Below are 19,397 nucleotides of genomic sequence, written 5' to 3' on the forward strand. Positions count from 1 at the left end.
TTGATAAATTCTGACATTGAACTGATAAGAAGAAATGGGAAATGGAACCAACGACAGAAACACACAAATAAACCTAAACTGGGAACAAAGCTTAGCTTTTTGAATTCTAACCATTTAAATTACGATTTAGTTTGAAAACTAATACCGCAAAGTAAACAAGCAACGTTCGAAGAAAACACAAGGCAAATAACAACAAAAACCGAATTATGAAACTATTCCAAATCTGTTTGATTTTGGTGACACTATTGGCTATTTATGCCGAGGCATCGAATCTCAAACGCCGTCTGATGAGCATTGATGCGGATGGCGATGGTGTGGACGACACCTCTGATGATGTACCCGATGATATGGACGATGGCGATGATACAGAAGAGATTGTTCACACCAATGTCGATAATGGCGATGATGAAATCAAAGATTTGAAAACGGTGGCCATCAAGTCGCGCGTCATCACCTTGGACCGGGAATTGTGCCGTGAACAGTCACGCTATCATCCGCACTATCCCAAGTGCCAGATGTATTGTGAAAATCTGAAACATTGGATGGGCATGTGTCGTCGTGACACCTGTCACTGTTATTCGTAGGAGAATTCACCTTAAAGAGATATAAGATGAAATAGAATGAGGGAAAGCAAAAAGGATGAAATCAATATTGGCTCCACCACCACCACCACCACCTCAACCGCAGAAGGACAATTTTTGGATATTTGGGTGCAGAAAAAATATTTGTTTACATTTAATTAGACTCTATCAATGTATGTATAACAAATTACTATCGTATCGTATGTGTGCTTTCGATTAATTAAAACAATGTATTAAGAAAACGAAATATTATTTTTGGAATTATTTACTGTGGTTCGAAACGGAGGTAATGTATTGTGAAGTGTAATTGAAGTGTTTTTATACCCTCCACCATAGTATGGAGGGTATATTATGTTTCTCATTCCTCGAAATATACATTTTGAACCCCACAAAGTATATATTCTTGATCAGCATAAAATTCTATGTCGATTTAGCGATGTCCGTCCGTCTGTTCGTCTATGAAAATCACTCTAGCTTCTGAACGAATTAAAGTAGACTGATAAAATTTTACTCAAATGTATATAAAGTCAGCAGGACTTTTGGTATTGAAAATGGACCATGTTAGTCCACGTTTTGGTATAGCCCTCATATAACGGTACATCCCGAGATTCGGTATTTGGTATTTGAAGTTCGTAATGGATACTACAGCCTGTGGCAGAAAATTGTCTATGCAGGTCCACGCTTTCGTCTAGTTTCCATATCATGGTACCTCCCTATATTCGGTATTTTGATGATTTTAGCGACATTATTCACCAGAATTCTTTCAAATTTTATATTTGAAGCTCGAAATGGAAACTACAGCCTATGACAGAAAATTGTATACGCAGGTCTAAGTCTTCGTTTAGGCCCCATATATTAGTACCTCCCGATATTCGGTAATTTGATGATTTTAGCTACATTATTCACCGATTTTTTTAAGTTTCTCATTTGAATATTGTAATGGCTTATGACAAAAGTTGCCTGTGCAGGTCTACGTCTTTGTATAGACCACAATATAACGGCTGTATTTGGTATTTTTAAGATTTTAACAGATTTTTTTAAACGTTTTTTTGAAAAATTCAAAATTCGTTCCAAATGGTGGAGGGTATTCAAAGTTCGGCCCGGCCGAACTAACAGCTTTTTATACCCTCAGCCATATGGCTACACGGCCAAGACGTGAATAACGGCTTTAGACCCTAGGTCTCTTTGGACCCAATCCGTTTCAGAACATTTGGAGTCGATCTAGCCATGTCCGTCCGTCCCTTCGTCTGTCTGGCTGGTGCGCACGATAACTCTCGAAGGGAGTATCCGATTCGATCCACACTTGGTACATCGTAATATTATTGTCAAACTTAGATCGAGTTCGGAGATGGGCAATATCGGTCCATTCCTTCTGGTACCTCCCCCACAAAATGTCAATATTTTCAAAAATATACTTTTTGCAAAGAAAGAGAAAGGATAATCCGATTTTGATCCAACTTTTGCAAATCCTAATATTTGCGTCAGTGATAGGTCAGGTGCGACTATGGACAATATCGGTCCACTCTATCCAGTACCTCCCCCACAAACGGTTAAAATTTTGAATAATTACAACTCTTATAAAATGTGATGTAAGAGTCCGATTGTCTTCAAATTTCGCACATTAAAATATTTTTATTAATCCAAGGTCTGGTGTTAAGATGGAATACCTAGGACCACTTCTTCTGGTACCTCCCCCACAAAAGGTCGAAATTTTCAAAAAATATATTTCTGCACAGAAAGAGGAACGAAAATCAGATTTTGCTCCAACTTTGCAAATCCTAATATTTGCGTCAGTACTATGTCAGGTGCGAAAATGAACAACATCGGTCCACACCATCAAGTACCTCCCCCACAAAGGGTCAAAATTTAGTTTAATTACAATTTTTAAAAAAGTGTGATGTAAGAGTACGATTGTCTTCAAATTTCACACATCCCACGGTCCACTCCTTCCAGTACCTTCCCCCCCTTCCAAACAAAAAAAATCGAAATCTTGAATATCCATGGAGCTCATAAAACGCAAAATTAGCACCCGATTACATTCAGACTTGGTACATCTCAATATTTTAATCCACACAAGATCTGTTATAAAGATGGTAGAGATCGGACCATTTTTGCTGGTATCTCCCCCACTCCATGTTTTGAATAATGAAAACGATTATAAAATCCGAAATAAGCATACGATTCTCGTACCATTATTTCTACTAAAACAAGATTTGCTGTGAAGATAGGATATATGGGTCCACTCCTTCTGGTACCTCCACGACGAAGGGTCAAAATTTTGAATATCCATGAAGCTCATAAAAACACGAACTTAACATTTGATTCCATTTAGACTTGGCACATCCTAATATTTCTATCAATATAAGATCTGTTATAATGATGATAGAGATTAGACCATTTCTTCTGGTGCCTCCACCACAAAGGGACAACGTTTTGAATAATCAAAACGATTATAAAATCCGAAATAAGCATCCGGTTCTCTTCATATTTCACATTTCCAGATCTGCTGTGAAGCGGCTCATTACAGCAACATCAGCAGAAATGGTTTGAAAAGTAAAGAAGCGACTTTATCGAAACTCGCGTCACAGTGACAGAAAAATGGCTCGTGAGCTGAACATATCGCAATATTCCATTCGGAATTGCTTCGCTTGGCCGAAAGTGGTGAACTGCCGAATTTGGTTTTCTCCGATGAGAAAACATTCGTTGTCCAGTAGTTTGTAAACAAACAAAAGAGGTCAGCTGAAAAAGTGCACCTTCGGTTGGCGACCAGAACTCAAGCTACGGCCATGGTGATGGCGAGGGCCGCCATAACAGCCGGTGGTCGCTCTCCGCTCGTTTTAATTGACCGTGGCATCAGAATAAATGCCGAATATTAAACGCGAAAGTAGGTACTCTTGAAACATTTTGGCCGCAGACCTTGGACATTCCAACAGGACTCAGCACCATCGCACTCAACACGCTCCACCCAAGAATGGTTACAAAATGATGTTCCTCGCTTCATTTCCAGCGCATAATGGCCACCAAAATCTCCGGATACCAATCCGTTTGACTAGTGTGTCCGGAGTATTTTGGAAAGCTAGGTTGGCACAAAATAATACCAAAGTGTCCATCACCTTAAGCAAGCCGGGAATGGATGAAAAAGCCGCAGAGCAACATTTGGGCAGCGTGTGACGGTTTCTTTGGCCGTTTGAAGGTCATAAATTGTGCCAAAGGTGATCAATTCGAACAAATCTAAACTTATTCTAAAATTCGATCCTATTTCCTATAATTTTGGCTTTCAATCAATAAAATTAAAGAAAAATTTACAAATTATGGCGTTTGACTTTGTTGCAGTTTTTTCATCTCACCCTCACACAAAATGCCAGATGCTTATGACATATAATTTCACTCAAACCGAATGATACTTTCTAATATGTTCTCCATCAACTAAATGCCGTTGCCGTATGTCTCCCCATAAATAATGCCCTTTCAATTCAAAATTTCCAACATCTTCCATATTTCTCACATACTTTCGATTAAATGAATCTCTGCCATAAATTATTATAAATGTCTCAAAATGTCACTGTTTATTATTCATTTCATATGTTCTGGTCCTGTTTATCAACGACTCTCTAATTCTAATTTCATAATTAATAGAAATCTGGCAAAATGTTCTAAATTACCTGGTTGTACTGTCAAAATAAACTCTAATAAATTGTGACATGTCGGTAAGAAGTTAACCAGGATTTGTGGCCATTTTGCAGGTGTGAGTGAGTGTGTGTTTATGTGAAGTCCTGCTACATCTTCTCCTTGAATGTTTAGTTTTTCGGTGTCTCTGCTGGTTCATTGTTCAATGTAATTTAAATTGTGATCCCTTGGGGCTGTATTTGATATATTCTAACTATGTGGCTGCTGCTCCGGTAGTTGTTGTTATTGTTATTCTTCTCCTTCCTTGAAGTCTTTATTATTCAAATGAGAGATTTGACTTCGTCCTATGTCATCATTCAACTGTGGCAGCAGCAACAGCAGCAGCAGCCGTAATAACACAAAAGGCCTTATGTTTAAATTACACACATCTCTGTTGACATACACACACTTATACGTATGCATGTGTTGAAATGTGTGTGCATGTGTAAGTGTCATTATAAGCAAATATTTATGTCTTCAATGGCCACAGATCCATCCAACCCTTTTTCCCATGAGTTCAATTAGTGTAAAGTTATAATTTAATAAATCTTAATAAGTCTGTAATTTATATATTTTGAACAAATTCGAATATGCCAATGATGTAGATGTGGATAATCCGAAAATGAAATACTTAGAGCTGTGATGGAATCTTAAATGGCCTTTAGGTTTCTTTGGACGGACATATGTTGTAAATTCTGTCATTGATGACTAGATAGTTAGGTCATTAACATGCCACCGCTTATTAAGTTTGAGAATTTGGTAAATTCGTATATAACACTTATGTAAGTCTTTAATCTACGTATGCTGAGAATGTCCTCCAGGATAAAATCGTTGATTTTTTGATTAATATTTTAAAGGACCTTCGATTTTTTAATAAAGATTTACAATCTGAATTTAAAAATAAGCAGCTAAAAAATCATAGATTTTTCAAGGAATCTTGGGACATGGGCTTCTTGGTTAAAATCATGACTTAATGATTCCTCAACGCCCAAACGAAACGGCCGAAGCAAGAATGTTGAAATTTTGGGTGAGGATCACTCTTGGTCCGAAGGTTCCGATAAGGCAGTTTTTTTATACCCTCCATCATAGTATGGAGAGTGTGTTAAGGTTGTCATTCCGTTTGTAACTCCTCGAAATATACATTTTAGACCCCACAAAGTATATCTATTCTTGATCAGCATAAAATTCTATATCGATTTAGCGGTGTTCGCCCGTCTGCCCGTCTGTGAAAATCACTCTAGCTTCCGAACGAAATGAAGTAGGTTGATAAAATTGTTCACAAATTTATGTTATGTCTGCAGGACTTTTGGTATTGAAAATGGGCCATGTAGGTCCACGTTTTGGTATAGCCCCCATATAATGGTACCTCCTTATTTTTGGTATTTTTGTATTTTAACCGACATTATTCATCGGAATTGTTTATTTGAAGTTCGTAATGGATACTACATCCCATGACAGAAAATTGTCTGTGCAGGTCCACGTCTTTGTATAGCCCCAATATAACGGAACACCCCGATATTCGGTATTTTGATGATTTTAACGACATTATGTACCGGAATTATTTCAAATTTGATATTTGAAGTTCGTAATCGATACTACAGCCTATGACAGAAAATTGTCTGTGCAGGCCCACTTTTTATAACTCTCATGGTATTTTGATGAGTTTAGCTACATTATAAACAAAACTTTTTTTAAGTTTCGCATTTGAATATTTTAATAGCTTATGACAAAAGTTACCCTAATATACGGCTACATTCAGTATTTTTAAGATTTTAACAGAACTTGTAACGATTTTTTTTTGAAAATTACAAAATTTTGTTTTAAATAGTGGAGGGTATTCCAAGTTCGGCCCGGCCGAACTTACAGCTTTTTTAATTGTTTTTTTTTTTTTTTTTTGAAATCTAGTACTAGAAGAAGACAGCGTGTACGAACCGGTATGTATTTGACAAACGAGTAGAGCAAGAACTTAATTTTGGAATGAGGGTCACTAATAGAGGATATGATGGAAAAGGGTTTTGGGAAATTCGTGCCATAAGTGTACTAAAAGTACCGATGTGATCACATTTCGTACGAATCGTTATGGTAAATAGTTTAAAAGTATTAGCCGGTTTTGCCGACAGATGTATATAGCCAATGTTCGATTATTTAAATATATGTTGACTTCTGTAATGATTATCCAAATTGTTGATCGTCTATGGAGTAGGTTTCGAAGGAATGGACCAATACAGGTTGAGATGAAACCAGTAAAGAAAGTCCAAAAGTCGGGCGGGGCCGATTTTATGATACCCTACACCACTTTGCTAATTTAGTTGAGCTCCACATAACAAGTAAAAGTTTTTATGGGAGAATTCAATCATACACCCTATGATTATAATTATAATTTAAAATTTAAAGGACAAAATATGCCGAAGCATTTGTATCTTTTAAATCCGGACTTGTATTGCCCATTTGGTGCAAAATTAATTCTAAATCAGATAAAGATATATATGGGAGCTAAATCCAAATCTGAACCGATCTCGATAAAATTTGACAAAGATATTTCTGAGCTGTATTTGATATATTTCCCTGAATATCGTTGTTACGGAGTGTATATTACGGCTGTGGGTAACATATATGACAAATCGGATGACCAGTATATATGGGAGCTATAGCTATATCTGAACCGATCTTCACCAAATTTGACATACTAGCTTCTAGACTCAATTCGGTCGTATGTGCCAAATTCCATCCCATTTGGAAAAATATTAGACGTTTGGTGCACAATAAAAGGTAAATCGGACGAAGTTATATATGGGAGCTATATCAAAATCTGAACCGATCTCGATAAAATTAAGCAAAGGTATTTCTGAGCTGCATTTGATATATTTAACCAAATATTGTTGTTACAGAGTGCATATTACGGCTGCGGAGGACAAAAATAACAAATTGGATGAACAATATATATGGGAGCTATAGCTATATCTGAACCGATTTCCATCAAATTTGGCATGCTTATTTTTAGGCCTAATTTGGTTGCATGTGCAAAATTCCATACTATTCGGGCTGATATTACACGTTTGGTGCACAATAAAAGGCAAATCGGACGAAGATATATATGGGAACTATATCTAAATTTTTACCGATTATCTCCAATTTCAATAGGGTTCGTCCTTGGGCCAAACAAATGTTGTTTGGAAAATTTCATCTCAATCGGATAATAAATGCGACCTGCAAACAAATGCACAAAGACATAATACCCTGACTACCTTGTGGTGTAGGGTATAAAAACTGCAACCAATTTCAGACTGCTGTAATTTCTAAGCCACTCGTCTGACAGCTGTTAAAATTATTCCAGTGAAAGCTCATTATATTGTTTACAAGCGTACAAAAGCATTTTGGTGAGAACTTTCCAGAAAAAATGTTAGACGTAATGGAATTCAAGCGTGATAGTGGGATTTCTTTAGTTTTGGCTGGAAAACCACAAGTGGCTATCATTAGAGCACTCCAGTATTTAAATGTGAATAAATCTTTTGTGTCTCGTACCATGGCTCGTTACCCGACGTCAAGGAAGTGGACGGAAGAAAACATTAGCAGAAATGGTTCGAATAAAAGTAAAGAAGCGACTTGATCGAAATCCGCGTCACAGTGGCCGAAATATGGCTCGTGAGCTATACATATCGCAATATTCCATTCGCAAATATTGAAAAATGAGCCATTGTAATTCCAAAAAGTGCAAGATTGGGTTTCTCCGATGAGAAAACATTCGTTGTCCAACAGTTTGTAAACAAACAAAATTATCGTGTTTACCTGCCAAAGAGGTCAGCTGAAAATGCGCATCTTCGGTTGGCCACGAGAACTCAAGCGCCGGCCATGGTGATGGTGAGGGCCGCCATAACAGCTCTCTGGTCGACCGACCGTGGCATCAGAATAAATGCCGAATATTATCGCGAACATTTTCTGAAGGGTGTATTAAAGCCTTGGGCACGCAAACATTTTGGCTACAGACCTTGAACATTTCAAAAGGACTCAGCACGTGCCACCCAAGAATGGTTACAAAATGAGATTCCTCCCTTCATTTCCAGCGCATGGCCAACAAAATCTCCTAATACCAATCCTTTGGACTATTGTGTCGGAAATATTTTGGAAAGCAATGTTGGCACTAAAAAATACCAACGTGTCGATCACCTCAAGCAAGCGCTTCATCGGGAATGAGCCAAAATACCACAGAGCAACATTCGGGCAGCGTGTGACGGTTTTATTGGCCGTTTGAAGGCCATAATTCGTGCCAAAGGTGACCAATTCGAATTTATCTAATTTATCTAAAATTTTATGCTATTTTCGGCATTTTTTTTCTTTCATTCAATAAATTAAAAAAAAAAAAAAATAAAAATTATGGCGTTTGACTTTGTTGCAGTTTTTTATCTCACCCGGTATCTATAAATATTTTCCGCAAATTTTTAAGTGTGTGCCAGAATATTTTTAAAAATTTCTCCCATACAATTCATTCTAGCACGTGTTGGTATTAAGAATTTAATTTCAACACTTTTTGACAAATCCCATAGAATTAAAACCCATTACCATTTAAATTTCATTTATTTTATGGTCATCGCAGTTAGGCCGCACAAAACAACTTTCTGCCGAAAATAATTCAAAAGTATTTTGACAGACTTGGAAAAGTGCCAAAAAACAGAGCAGCGCCCAAAACAAATACGGCGAAGAACACTTTGTGTGCGCGCGCGAGATTTACTAAAACCACCACAGGCTGTTTTGGGAACTTAACTGCCAGAAAAGAAAACACAAACAAAAACAATTGCTCCTTCATTGTGTGTGAAAAGGCTGGCAAAGCGATTTAGCCACCAACCGCACCGGTTGATGGCCGAGGATGGTAGTCTTGACAGCCTGTCTGCCTGTTGCCACAATTCAGAATAATTGACTTTCGCTGATGAACTTGGCTATTTGCATCACTTTTCTTACTTGCAGCGTTTCTGCTCTTTTTTTCTTTCATCTTTGCAAGAAAGCCTTTGAAATGGGCTGAGAGTCGATTTTTTTGGCATAGACTTAAGCAGGCGGACAACGACATTGGCCTGGACTAATTTTGAAGTCATTGAGATTTAAAAGTTTTTTTCGGCTAGAAAAGGAAATCATTGTTGATTTTATTATGGCAATAAAGTCGGAGATTTTTTGGTCTTATATGATTTGGAAATGAAAAGAGCAACAGAAGATTGTAGCTATGGTGGTAGGAAAGGATTGAATTACTTAAATTATGTGGAGATTTTGAAATGGAGTTAAAGCGAAAATATAAGTGTTTTTCGCTGAGAAGTAATTTCAATTGATTAAAAAACGAAAGAAAAGAAAATTGTTGTTTCCTTTGAAAGAAAATGTCATAACAAAATGATTGATATCTCGTTGACAGGTAAATGTTTCCCGTTTGAATTATGACAAATATTTACGTATTTTCTCTTCTCAATATTTTATAGTTTTTATATTGGGCGCACTTGTGAATGTTTACGCTTAAGTTTTGAGACAATCATATAACGGCCTATGGGTATGTAATAGAGTGGGTACAACGAGAATTGCTGTGAAAGTTTTACGAAATGAAGAGACAGACCCAAAAAATCTATCCTCTGAGACCACGGTCTTACAGTAGTAGTTTCATAGGAACAATAAAACACAGTAGTGACCTCAATAGAGACCTCTGAGGCCAGCTACACTAAAGCAGTACTCTCTGCACTGCAGTGGCCTCTGAGGCCAGCTACAGCAGTGGCTTTTGGGAAATGCTCTCAGTGGCCAGCTACTGCAGTGGCTTCTGAGCAATGCTCTCTGAGGCCAACTACGGCAGTGGCCTCTGAGGCCAGCCACAATATGGCCCAGCTACTCTATAGTATGTGGTCTCTGAGACAATCTACTTTACAGTAGTGGCGTCTGAGGCCAGTTACTCAATCGTAGTGACCTCTGAGGCCAGCTACTTAATCGTACAGCAGTGCCCTCTGAGGCCAGCTACAGCAGTGGCTTCTGAGCAATGCTCTCTGAGGCCAACTACGGCAGCGGCAGTGGCCTCTGAGGCCAGCTACAATATTGTCCAGCTACTCTATAGTAGCTGGCCTCTGAGGCAATCTACTTAACAGTAGTCTGATGGGAGTAACTCAACCGTAGTGACCTCTGAGACGAGCTACTCAAACGGTGTGACCTCTGAGGCCAGCTACTCAATCGTAGTGGCATCTGAGGCCACCTACACAATCGTACTGGCCTTTAAGGCTAGCTGCTCAATTGTAGTGCGCTCTGAGGGCAGCTATTGAACCGTAGTGGCCTGTGAGATCAGCTGCACTACAGTAGAGGTCTCTGATGCCAGCTGGACTCCAGCAGGTATCTTTGAGGTCAGCTACTCTACAGTAGAGCTAGCTACTCAACAGTATAGGCGTCTGAGGCCAACTAATCCACTGTTGCGAGCTCTGAGGACAGTGGCCTCGGAGGCCACTATAATTGTAGCCTCTACATTATCCCGACCTGAGGCCAACTTTTCTACAGTAGTGGTCTCTGGGTTCAATACCTCTATCGCAGTGACATCTGAGGCCAGCTACTCAACAGTAGTGGTCTCTGATGTCAGATGGACACCACTAGAGGCCTCTGAGGCCAGCTTCTCTACAGCCGAGGTCTCTGAGATAATCTACTAAACAGTAGTCGCCTCTGACAGCAATAGTCAACACCTCTGCGGCATTAACCTCTGATATCAGCTAGAGGCCTCTGCGGCAAGTTACTCTGCAGTATTAGCCTCTGAGGTCGCCTACTCTATGCCCTCTATGGCCAACACCTCAACAGCTGTGGTATCTGAGGTCAACTACACTACAGTAGCGGGCTCTGAGGGCGACTTATCTACAGTACTTGCCCCTGAGCCTTGCCACTCAACAGTAGTAGCCTCTTAGGCAGCTATTTCAATAGTATCGGGTTCTGATAATTTATATTAGCGGCCTCTTATTCTAACTACTCCTCAGTAGCGGTCTCTGGGTTCAACACCTCTGCAGCAGTAACATATGAGGGCAACAGCTCTATACCAGTCACATCTGAGGCCGGCTACCCAACAATAGCTATTGTACAGCAGATGCCTCTGAAACCAAATAATTTATAATAACGGCCTCTGAGTCTAAAATCTCTGCAGCAGTGACATTTGAGGCCAAGTTTCGTAAAGTACCGCACTCTGGGTTCAAAATCTCTACAGCAGTGACATCTGAGACCAACACTTCTGTAGCAAGACATCTTAGGCCAAGTGCTCTAAAGAATCTGCCTCTAAGGCCAGCTACTCAACAATAGTGGCCTCTGGGCCAGCTTTTTTACAGAAGATGCCTCTATGGCCAAATAATTGATAGTAGCGGCCTATGAGTCCAAAATCTCTGCAGCAGTGACATCTGAGGCCAACTATTCTACAGTACCGGCCTCTGGGTTCAACATCTCTGCATGACATCTGAGGCCAACTACCCTACATTAGAGGCATCTTAGTCCACCTACTCTATAGTAAGGACCTCTTAAGCCAACTACTCCATATGAGTAAATGTTGATGGTGCTCGGAGGCAAAAATTCTACAGTAGAGTCTTTGACGTCAGATACTCATGATTAGTAGCCTCTGAGGTCAAATACTCTACAATAGAGGTATCTGAGGCGAAAACCTCAACAGCGGTGTTATCTGAGGCCAACTATTCCAGTTTATCTACAGCTGCTGCCTCTGTGGCCAGCAACTTCTATAGTAGTGACCTCTGAGCCAATTACTTTGCAGTAGCGACGTCTGTGGCCAGCTTTTCCATATACGTGACGTCTGAGACCAATAGGGAACATTGTGGTCAATTACTTTCCAGAAGAGAGTACTGAGGCCCATTGAACTCTGCTCATACGTATGTCTGTCAAAATTAATCTGAAAGTAATTCTCTTCTCTAAAATTTAATTCAGAATTTTCTTAAAGAGAAATTCTTTCATTCCTCCACACTGAAGCTCCCAATCTTGTACACAAAATTCACCTCTTCCTTGCTGGCATTTGTGTTTATGTTTTTGTTCATTTCACCCTCTTTCGCGCGCGTACTCTTTCTCTCACGTTTTGTATCATTCAGTGGAAATTGGGTACAATTAAGTTCGACATCCCCCCCGATAGTTAAGAGCAAACAATTGGCAAATGCATTTGTTCCGCATGATTGTGGCATCAAATGATGTTGTGTGTGTCGTCGCTGTAACACCAGTTACTTGCAATGGTTATCAGTAGGACTGGTAGTGGAATGATGTTATACCACCACAGAGGGGAATTTTGTTGTCGAATCAAGAGATAAATGTGGGCAACGAAAAACCTGTTGGCCACATAACTATCATCATCGTCGTCGTAGTCATCATCATCATCATTTTTGTTGCTCTTCGCCATTGGGATGTTATTTGGATTAGAGTTTGTTTTCAGGGCGGAGGGGTATTTTGGCATGCTGTTATGCTTCGCTACTAATATGGTGCGTGTATGCTTTTGGCCATTGCAACGTTGTTCTGTTGCTGTTTCCTCGTTGCACAGTCGTCCCAGCCACCGCAGTAACGGCTGATAAATATGTAACAGAAAAAAAAAACGAAAACATGGATTCAGATATGGATTATAATCACAAGGCACACAGTGTTTTGAGGTTGAACAAAAGTAGAACTTTTCGAAATGAAATCGGATATAATTAAAATTTAGGTAGGGAGAAGTCGCATTTTATACAAACTATTGTATGAGGTCTGTTAAAAATATTCCAAAAACAAACTTTTTTAACGGATTCAAAAATATTTAGTTTATGTCTTGACCTGTGAAAAACACCACCGGTGAAGATCTTCTGATCTGAATGACTTCCATCTAGAGAATAAAAATGAATGTCTTCTATCTATGTATAGAAGCATCTGAAGGAACTTCATAAAAAACTCTAATGGTTTCAAAGGTCTTCTCTGGAAATACCTTCAGAGGCTAGTACTTCAGAATAATTGACCTCTGAAGTCATTTCTACAGATAAATAGGCCTCATAGGCAAAAAGTCAAAAGAAGTGGACATTATACACCACTACTCTACTAATTTAACTACTGTAGATTAGCTAGCCATTTTCAAAGAGCAGGGTAACTTAGCTCAGGGGCAAGAAATGTTGAATAGCCAAGAGGGCACAATTTTAGAGTAGTTGTAGAATAATTGCTCCTAAATGATGCTATTTTAGAATAGTTCGCCTCAGAGGGCTTACATTTGAGTTGTTGGCCTCGGAGGACACTATAGGATAGTAGTTGGACTTGAATGTTGAGTAGCTGTCTTCAGAGAGTATAACAGCAGAGTAGATAACCTCAGGTGGCACTATTGTAGAGTAGTTGGTCTCAGAGAATATTACAGTGGAGTAGTTGACCTCGGAGAGGAGTTGGAGCAGAGGGCACTACAGTAGTATGGTTTTATAGTAGTTGGTTAAAAAGGGCACTATTGTAGATTAGCTGGCCCCAGAAGGTAGAAGTAGAAGACTGTTTTCCGAGAGCATGGCAGCAGAGTAGATGACCGGAGGTGGCTCTATTGTAGAGTAGCTGGTCTCAGAGGATATTGCAGTCGAGTAGTTGGCCTCGGAGAGAACTACAGTAGGGTAGTTGGACCAGAGGGCACTGCAGTAGTATGGTTGTAGAGTAGTTGGCCAAAAAGGGTACCATCGTACAATAGCTAGCATCAGAAGGTCTTACAACGGAGTAGATGGTCCCATATCACATTATTGTATAGTAATTGGGCTCAGTGAATACTGCATTTCAGTAGTTGACAGCAGATGGCACTACGGTAGAGCTGATGGCTTCAGATGGTACTAGAGGCCACTACTGTATAGTAGTAGGCCTTAGAGGCCTCTATTTTAGAATAGTTAGCCTCAGAGGCCAATACAGTGGAGTAGTTGGCCTCGGAGGACTCTATAGGAGAGTAGCTGGACTTAAATGTTGGGTAGCTGTCTTCAGAGAGCATTACAGCAGAGTAGATGGGCATTACAGCGGAGTAGTTGACCTCATAGAGGACCACAGTAGGGTAGTTGGACCAGAGGGCACTATTGTTCAATAGCTGGCCTTACAGCGACATCGTGGTCCCACACGACATCTTTGTAGAGCAATTGGGCTCAGTGGATACTGCATTTCAGTAGTTGGCCCCAGATGGCACTGCAGTAGAGCTGATGGCAGATGGTACTAGAAGGCACTACTATAGAGTAGTAGGCGTTGGAGTAGTTGGCCTTAGAGCCCACAACTGTAGAGTAGTTGTCTTTAGAGGACATACTGTAGACTAGTTGGATGTAGAGTAACTAGCCTCGGATGTCATTACTATTGAGTAGTTGGCCTCAGAGGGTACTATTGTAGAGTAGCTGGCTTCAGAGTGCCCTAAACTAGAGTAGCTGGCCTCGGGGCCACTACTGCAGAAAAAATGGTCTTAAACTTCACTACAGTAGAGTATCTGGTATCATGGCCACTACTGCAGGTAGGTGACCTCGGAGGCCCACAGACCACGGCTATACAAAAGCTGGCATCAAAGGCCTTTGCTGTGGAGTAGAGGTCCTCAAAGGCTAAGAGACCACATATCGGAGATTATTTGGCTTTAGAGGTCACTAACGGAAAGTAGTTGGCCTTACAGGCCACTTCCGCCGAGAAGTTGGTCTTAGAGCCTACCGGAAGGCAGTTGGCAAGAGGCCACTACCGGAGAGTAGTTGGCCTTAGATGCCACTTCGACAGAGTAGTTTGTCTTAGAGGCCATTACCGGAAAGTAGTTGGCCTTAGATGCCATTGCTGTAAAGTAGTTGGTCTGGGATGCCACTAAAGTACAGTAGTTGGTCTCAGAGGCCGCTATTGTAAAGTAGTTCTCCCAGAGGACACTATTGCAGAGTAGTTTGTCCCAGAGTGCACTACAGTAGAGAAATATGTCCCATTGGTCAGTATTGTGGAGTAGTTGGCACCAGAGGGCACTAAGGTAGTGTAATTGGTCTCTGAGGTGAAAAGGAGAACGACTGTAGAGTTGTGAGCTTCATAGATCGCATGCACATTCAAGTGGGTTTCAGCGGCCGTGGGGTAGCGTAGGAGGGATCAGAGGTCTTCAGCGTTGTTTTCTAAAATAACACTATGCAGTACTTTACTGAAGTCCTTCTTTTTAAAGAGGATCTCAGATGGTCTTATATATAAAGAAGACCTCTGAAGATATTCTCTTAATTTAAGAATTTTGAAAGTCCTTCTCTCGATAGAAGACCTTTACCTTCTTTTCTTCCTATGGTCTGCTTTCCATAGCTAACATTTAAAATATCTGTTCTGGACTTTCAAAAAGGTCTTCTCTGAATAGAGAATGATCTTCTTTCGACAGAAGATTTTTGGATGGTAATATCTCCATGAAAGACCTTATAAAGATTTTCTCCTTCTATAAAAAAAACCCGGTAAAGGCCTTCTCTCCGTAGAAGAACCTAGGAAAATGTTCTTCTTAAAAGTTCCTTGGAGGGGGTTCTCTCCATATTAGAGCTTTGAAAGGACTTCTCTCCATAGAAACATTTGGAAGGCCTTATCTCCATAGATGGAAGGTTTTCTGTCCACAGAGGTTCTCTTTTCTTCATAGTATACCTTCTTATAAGCGTTCTTGGAGGCGATCTTCAAAAGGTCATTTCTCCATAGAAGGCCTGTGAAGTAGCTTCTACCCCTTGAAAACCCTTGGTAGGTTTTGTTTTATAGATGACCTTTATAAAGTCAGAGGTCTTTTATAAAGTCATCTATTAATAGAACATTTTTCGAATGTCTTTCTTTGAAGGTCTTCATTCAGTCAATGGAAATTTTGAAGTCTTTCCCTCAACAGAAGACCTTTAAATGATCTTCTCTTTATAAAATCCCTTTATTAATAAATGTTCTTCCGATCAGACCTATAGAAGACATTTTTTCACCATAGAAGGCCTGCCAAAATTCTTCCCTTAGCGGATGATTGTTTGTATGTCTTCGTTTCTTTTGTAGAACCCTGTATTTACACTTTCTCAGTTCAATTCCGAACACTGTGAATTATCATCACCACCCCACCATGGTGTTGTTGCCTAGCGTGGCTGGTTGGTTGGTTATTTTACTGATGATAATGATGCTGAAATATCCCAACTATGCCGTTACAATGAATGCTCTTATTGTAGTTTTCACTCGTACCCCCATAGCGTTTGCTGTTGATGTTATTGTTGCTACTGCTGTTGCTGATTATCCGGTATTGAATGTTGATCTGGAATGTATTTCTGTTTCAATCGGCAGTTTTTAATTTAGGTTTTGATTCGAAATTACATCGTTGTCCGTTCGTATGTGTGTTATGCAACAAAAAATATATCCAGTTTACCTAACCATCCGCTGTTGTCGCCGCAGCCGCCCTGTTTGGTAGGATGTCTATGTTTGTCTGTCTGTCCATCCTTTCATCCGAAGCGAACTGAACCAAACCAAGCCAAATCAATGTTAGCGAAATTTGTTAGTTCAACTCTTTGAACTGGTTTGGAATTATTTTTTCGGATTTTTGCTGGCATTGTTGCTGCTGCTCCGCCGTTGTAGTTGCTGTTGTTGTCGTGAAAATGCTTTATGGAAATGAGTTCATTTCCTGACTGACGCTCGTCTGTCCTATCCACTCCTGTCCTCGTACAAGACCCAAACATTTGTATTTTCTGTTGTGTGAATTGGCCGCCAATGAGAAGAAGTTTGCTGACCGGTGGTGGTCGGTTCTCTTTGGCTAGTCGGAGGAGGGAAAATTGAAAACACAAAAAACTGTTGAATGGAAATTTTTGAACGACTGGCATTTTATCTCTGATATTGGCATTGACTAAAGAACCATTAGAGGTGATTTGTATAATGAATGGGTGGATATGGTGTGTGTCTGACACAGACCGGCAGGCTGTGGTTTGTTGGTAGTTCGTATGTGAGAATTCGGATTTTTTTTTGTCAGACCCTTGAATATTAAAATGAGAGAACTGCTATATATGGTGAAGAACAGAGAATTGGGAATTGCTGGATAAATTCGGCCTCATAGAATACCATTAACGAATTCTGATCTCATTAATTCGATTTCTAACAAAAAAAAAAAATACTTTTATAAGCCCGTGGAGTTTCAGAAGGAGTGGACCAATACAGGGTGAGACAAAAACTGCAACAAAGTCGAACGCCATAATTTTTACATTTGTTTTTAATTTTATTGAATGAAAGCCAAAAATGTCGGAAATTGCATCAAATTTTCGAATAAGTTTAGATTTGTTCAAATTGGTCACCTTTGGCATAAATTATGACCTTAAAACGGCCAATGAAACGTCATACATTGTCCGAGTGTTACTCTGCGGTATTTTGGCCCATTCCCGGCGAAGCGCATGCTCAAGGTGATCGACACTTTGGTATTTTTTAGTGCCAACCTTACTTTCCAAAATACTCCAGACATAATAATCCAATAGATTGGTATCCGGAGATTTTGGTGGCCATTGTGAGCTGGAAATGAAGCAAGCAACCTCATTTTGTAAACATTCTTGGGTGGCGCGTGTTGTGTCCTGTTTGAATGTCCAAGGTTTGCGGCCAAAATGTTTGCGTGGCCAAGGCTTTAATACACCGTCCAGAATATTTTCGCGATAATATTCGACATTTATTCTCATGCCACGGTCGAATAATATGAGGGGTGAGCGACCATCGGCTGTTATGGCGGCCCACACCATCAGCATGGCCGGCGATTGAGTTCTGGTGGCCAACCGAAGGTGCACATTTTCATCTGACCTCTTTGGCAAGCAAACGCGAATGTTTTCTCATCGGAGAAAATCAAATTCGGCAGTTTACCACTTTCGTCCAAACGCAGCAACTCTTTTGAGTCTTTGTTCTTTCTGGTGCGGTGTAAGTTCTTGCACTTTTTGGAATTTCAATGGCTTCACCTCGAGCTCATTTTTCAATATTTGCCAGATGGAATATTGCGATATGTGCAGCTTACGAGCCATTTTTCGGTTTCGATTGCTTCTTTACTTTTTGAACCATTTCTGCTGATGTTGCTATTTTCTTCCGTCCACTTCCTTGACGTCGGGCTAAGCTACCAGCATCACGGTAACGAGCGATGGTACGAAACACAAAAGATTTATTCACATTTAAATGCTGAAGTGCTCTAACGATAGCCACTTGTGCTTTTCCAGCCAAATATAAAGAAATCACACTATCGCGCTTGAATTCCATCACGAATAACTTTTTTTCTGGAAAATTCTCACCCAAATACCTTTGTACGCTTGTAAACAATATAATGAGCTGTCACTGAAATAATTTTAACAGCTGTCGGACGAGTGGCTTTGACATGACAGCAGTCTAAAATTGGTTGCTGTTTTTTCATCTCATCCTGTATGGTGTTGTTTAAATCGGATCCAGAGCAATACTAGAAAATTGGTATTTTTGTAGCGGAAATTTTTGAAAAATCCCCAAAAAAGTAGAAAATGGACCCATTATGGGATATTGAGATCTACATACCTGATTATAGCCTACATTCTTTGTCTTTCCAAAATGGTACCAAATGTGCTGATATCACATGTAGTTCCGAAGATAGTAGAGATAAAAATCTTTAAATTGAGATTTTCTCCACCAATATGTATTTCACCTTTATAGCTTTTTTAAGTATTTGCTTCGGTCGGGATATAAGATTTTCTCCTCTGGATATGACCAATACCGTCAGAATCAAAATTACCGGTTACCAAATGATTTCCGATCCACGAAAAAAATACTTTGCCGTAATCAGGTAATAAATACATGTGATAAAGATTTCAGGTCAATGCGAGCATAGCACCCAAACTCAATTTGGGCCTTGTTTCCTTTCTGGGGGTTTGTTCGAACATTTTGCGGACATGATCCCCACAGTAAATGGTCTTACTCCTCTTGGGTATTATCTCCGTTTTGGAAGCGGTCATAACCTCCACATTAGTATGTGGTTTACCAAAAAAAAAAAAAAAAAAAAAAAAAAAAACAAATAAAAAACGGACATAACTGAAATGGGGATTATGTCCCTGCACCGATTAGCACTAGATCACTTTTTGACCCCCTTTTGGATTCAATACTGCAATATCCCTAAAAAAATAAATTGTTCTCCTCCAGAGAAGAGATATATACGAAGTAGAGTAAAACGACTTCCCGGTTAAACAAAATTCTCTAGGACTAACTGACTTCTTACTATGGGCCTCCTGCCAA

At 39.8% G+C, this 19,397-nt stretch overlaps 1 protein-coding gene across 1 annotated transcript; it reads left to right on the forward strand.

The window, feature by feature from the left end:
* Positions 1–117: 117 nt before the first annotated feature.
* On the forward strand, positions 118–828 carry LOC101889651 (uncharacterized). Its single transcript, XM_005187231.4, has one exon. It carries the CDS (start codon positions 207–209, stop codon positions 582–584), a length of 378 nt encoding a protein of 125 aa, XP_005187288.1. The 5' UTR covers positions 118–206; the 3' UTR covers positions 585–828.
* Positions 829–19,397: the final 18,569 nt, after the last annotated feature.

This window comes from Musca domestica, unplaced genomic scaffold (genome assembly GCF_030504385.1).
Source record: "Musca domestica strain aabys unplaced genomic scaffold, Musca_domestica.polishedcontigs.V.1.1 18, whole genome shotgun sequence".
Taxonomy (NCBI): Eukaryota; Metazoa; Arthropoda; class Insecta; order Diptera; family Muscidae; genus Musca; species Musca domestica.

Bases quoted from the DNA above. Each gene is read 5' to 3' on its own strand.
- LOC101889651 (XM_005187231.4), top strand. From the start codon at position 207: ATGAAACTATTCCAAATCTGTTTGATTTTGGTGACACTATTGGCTATT.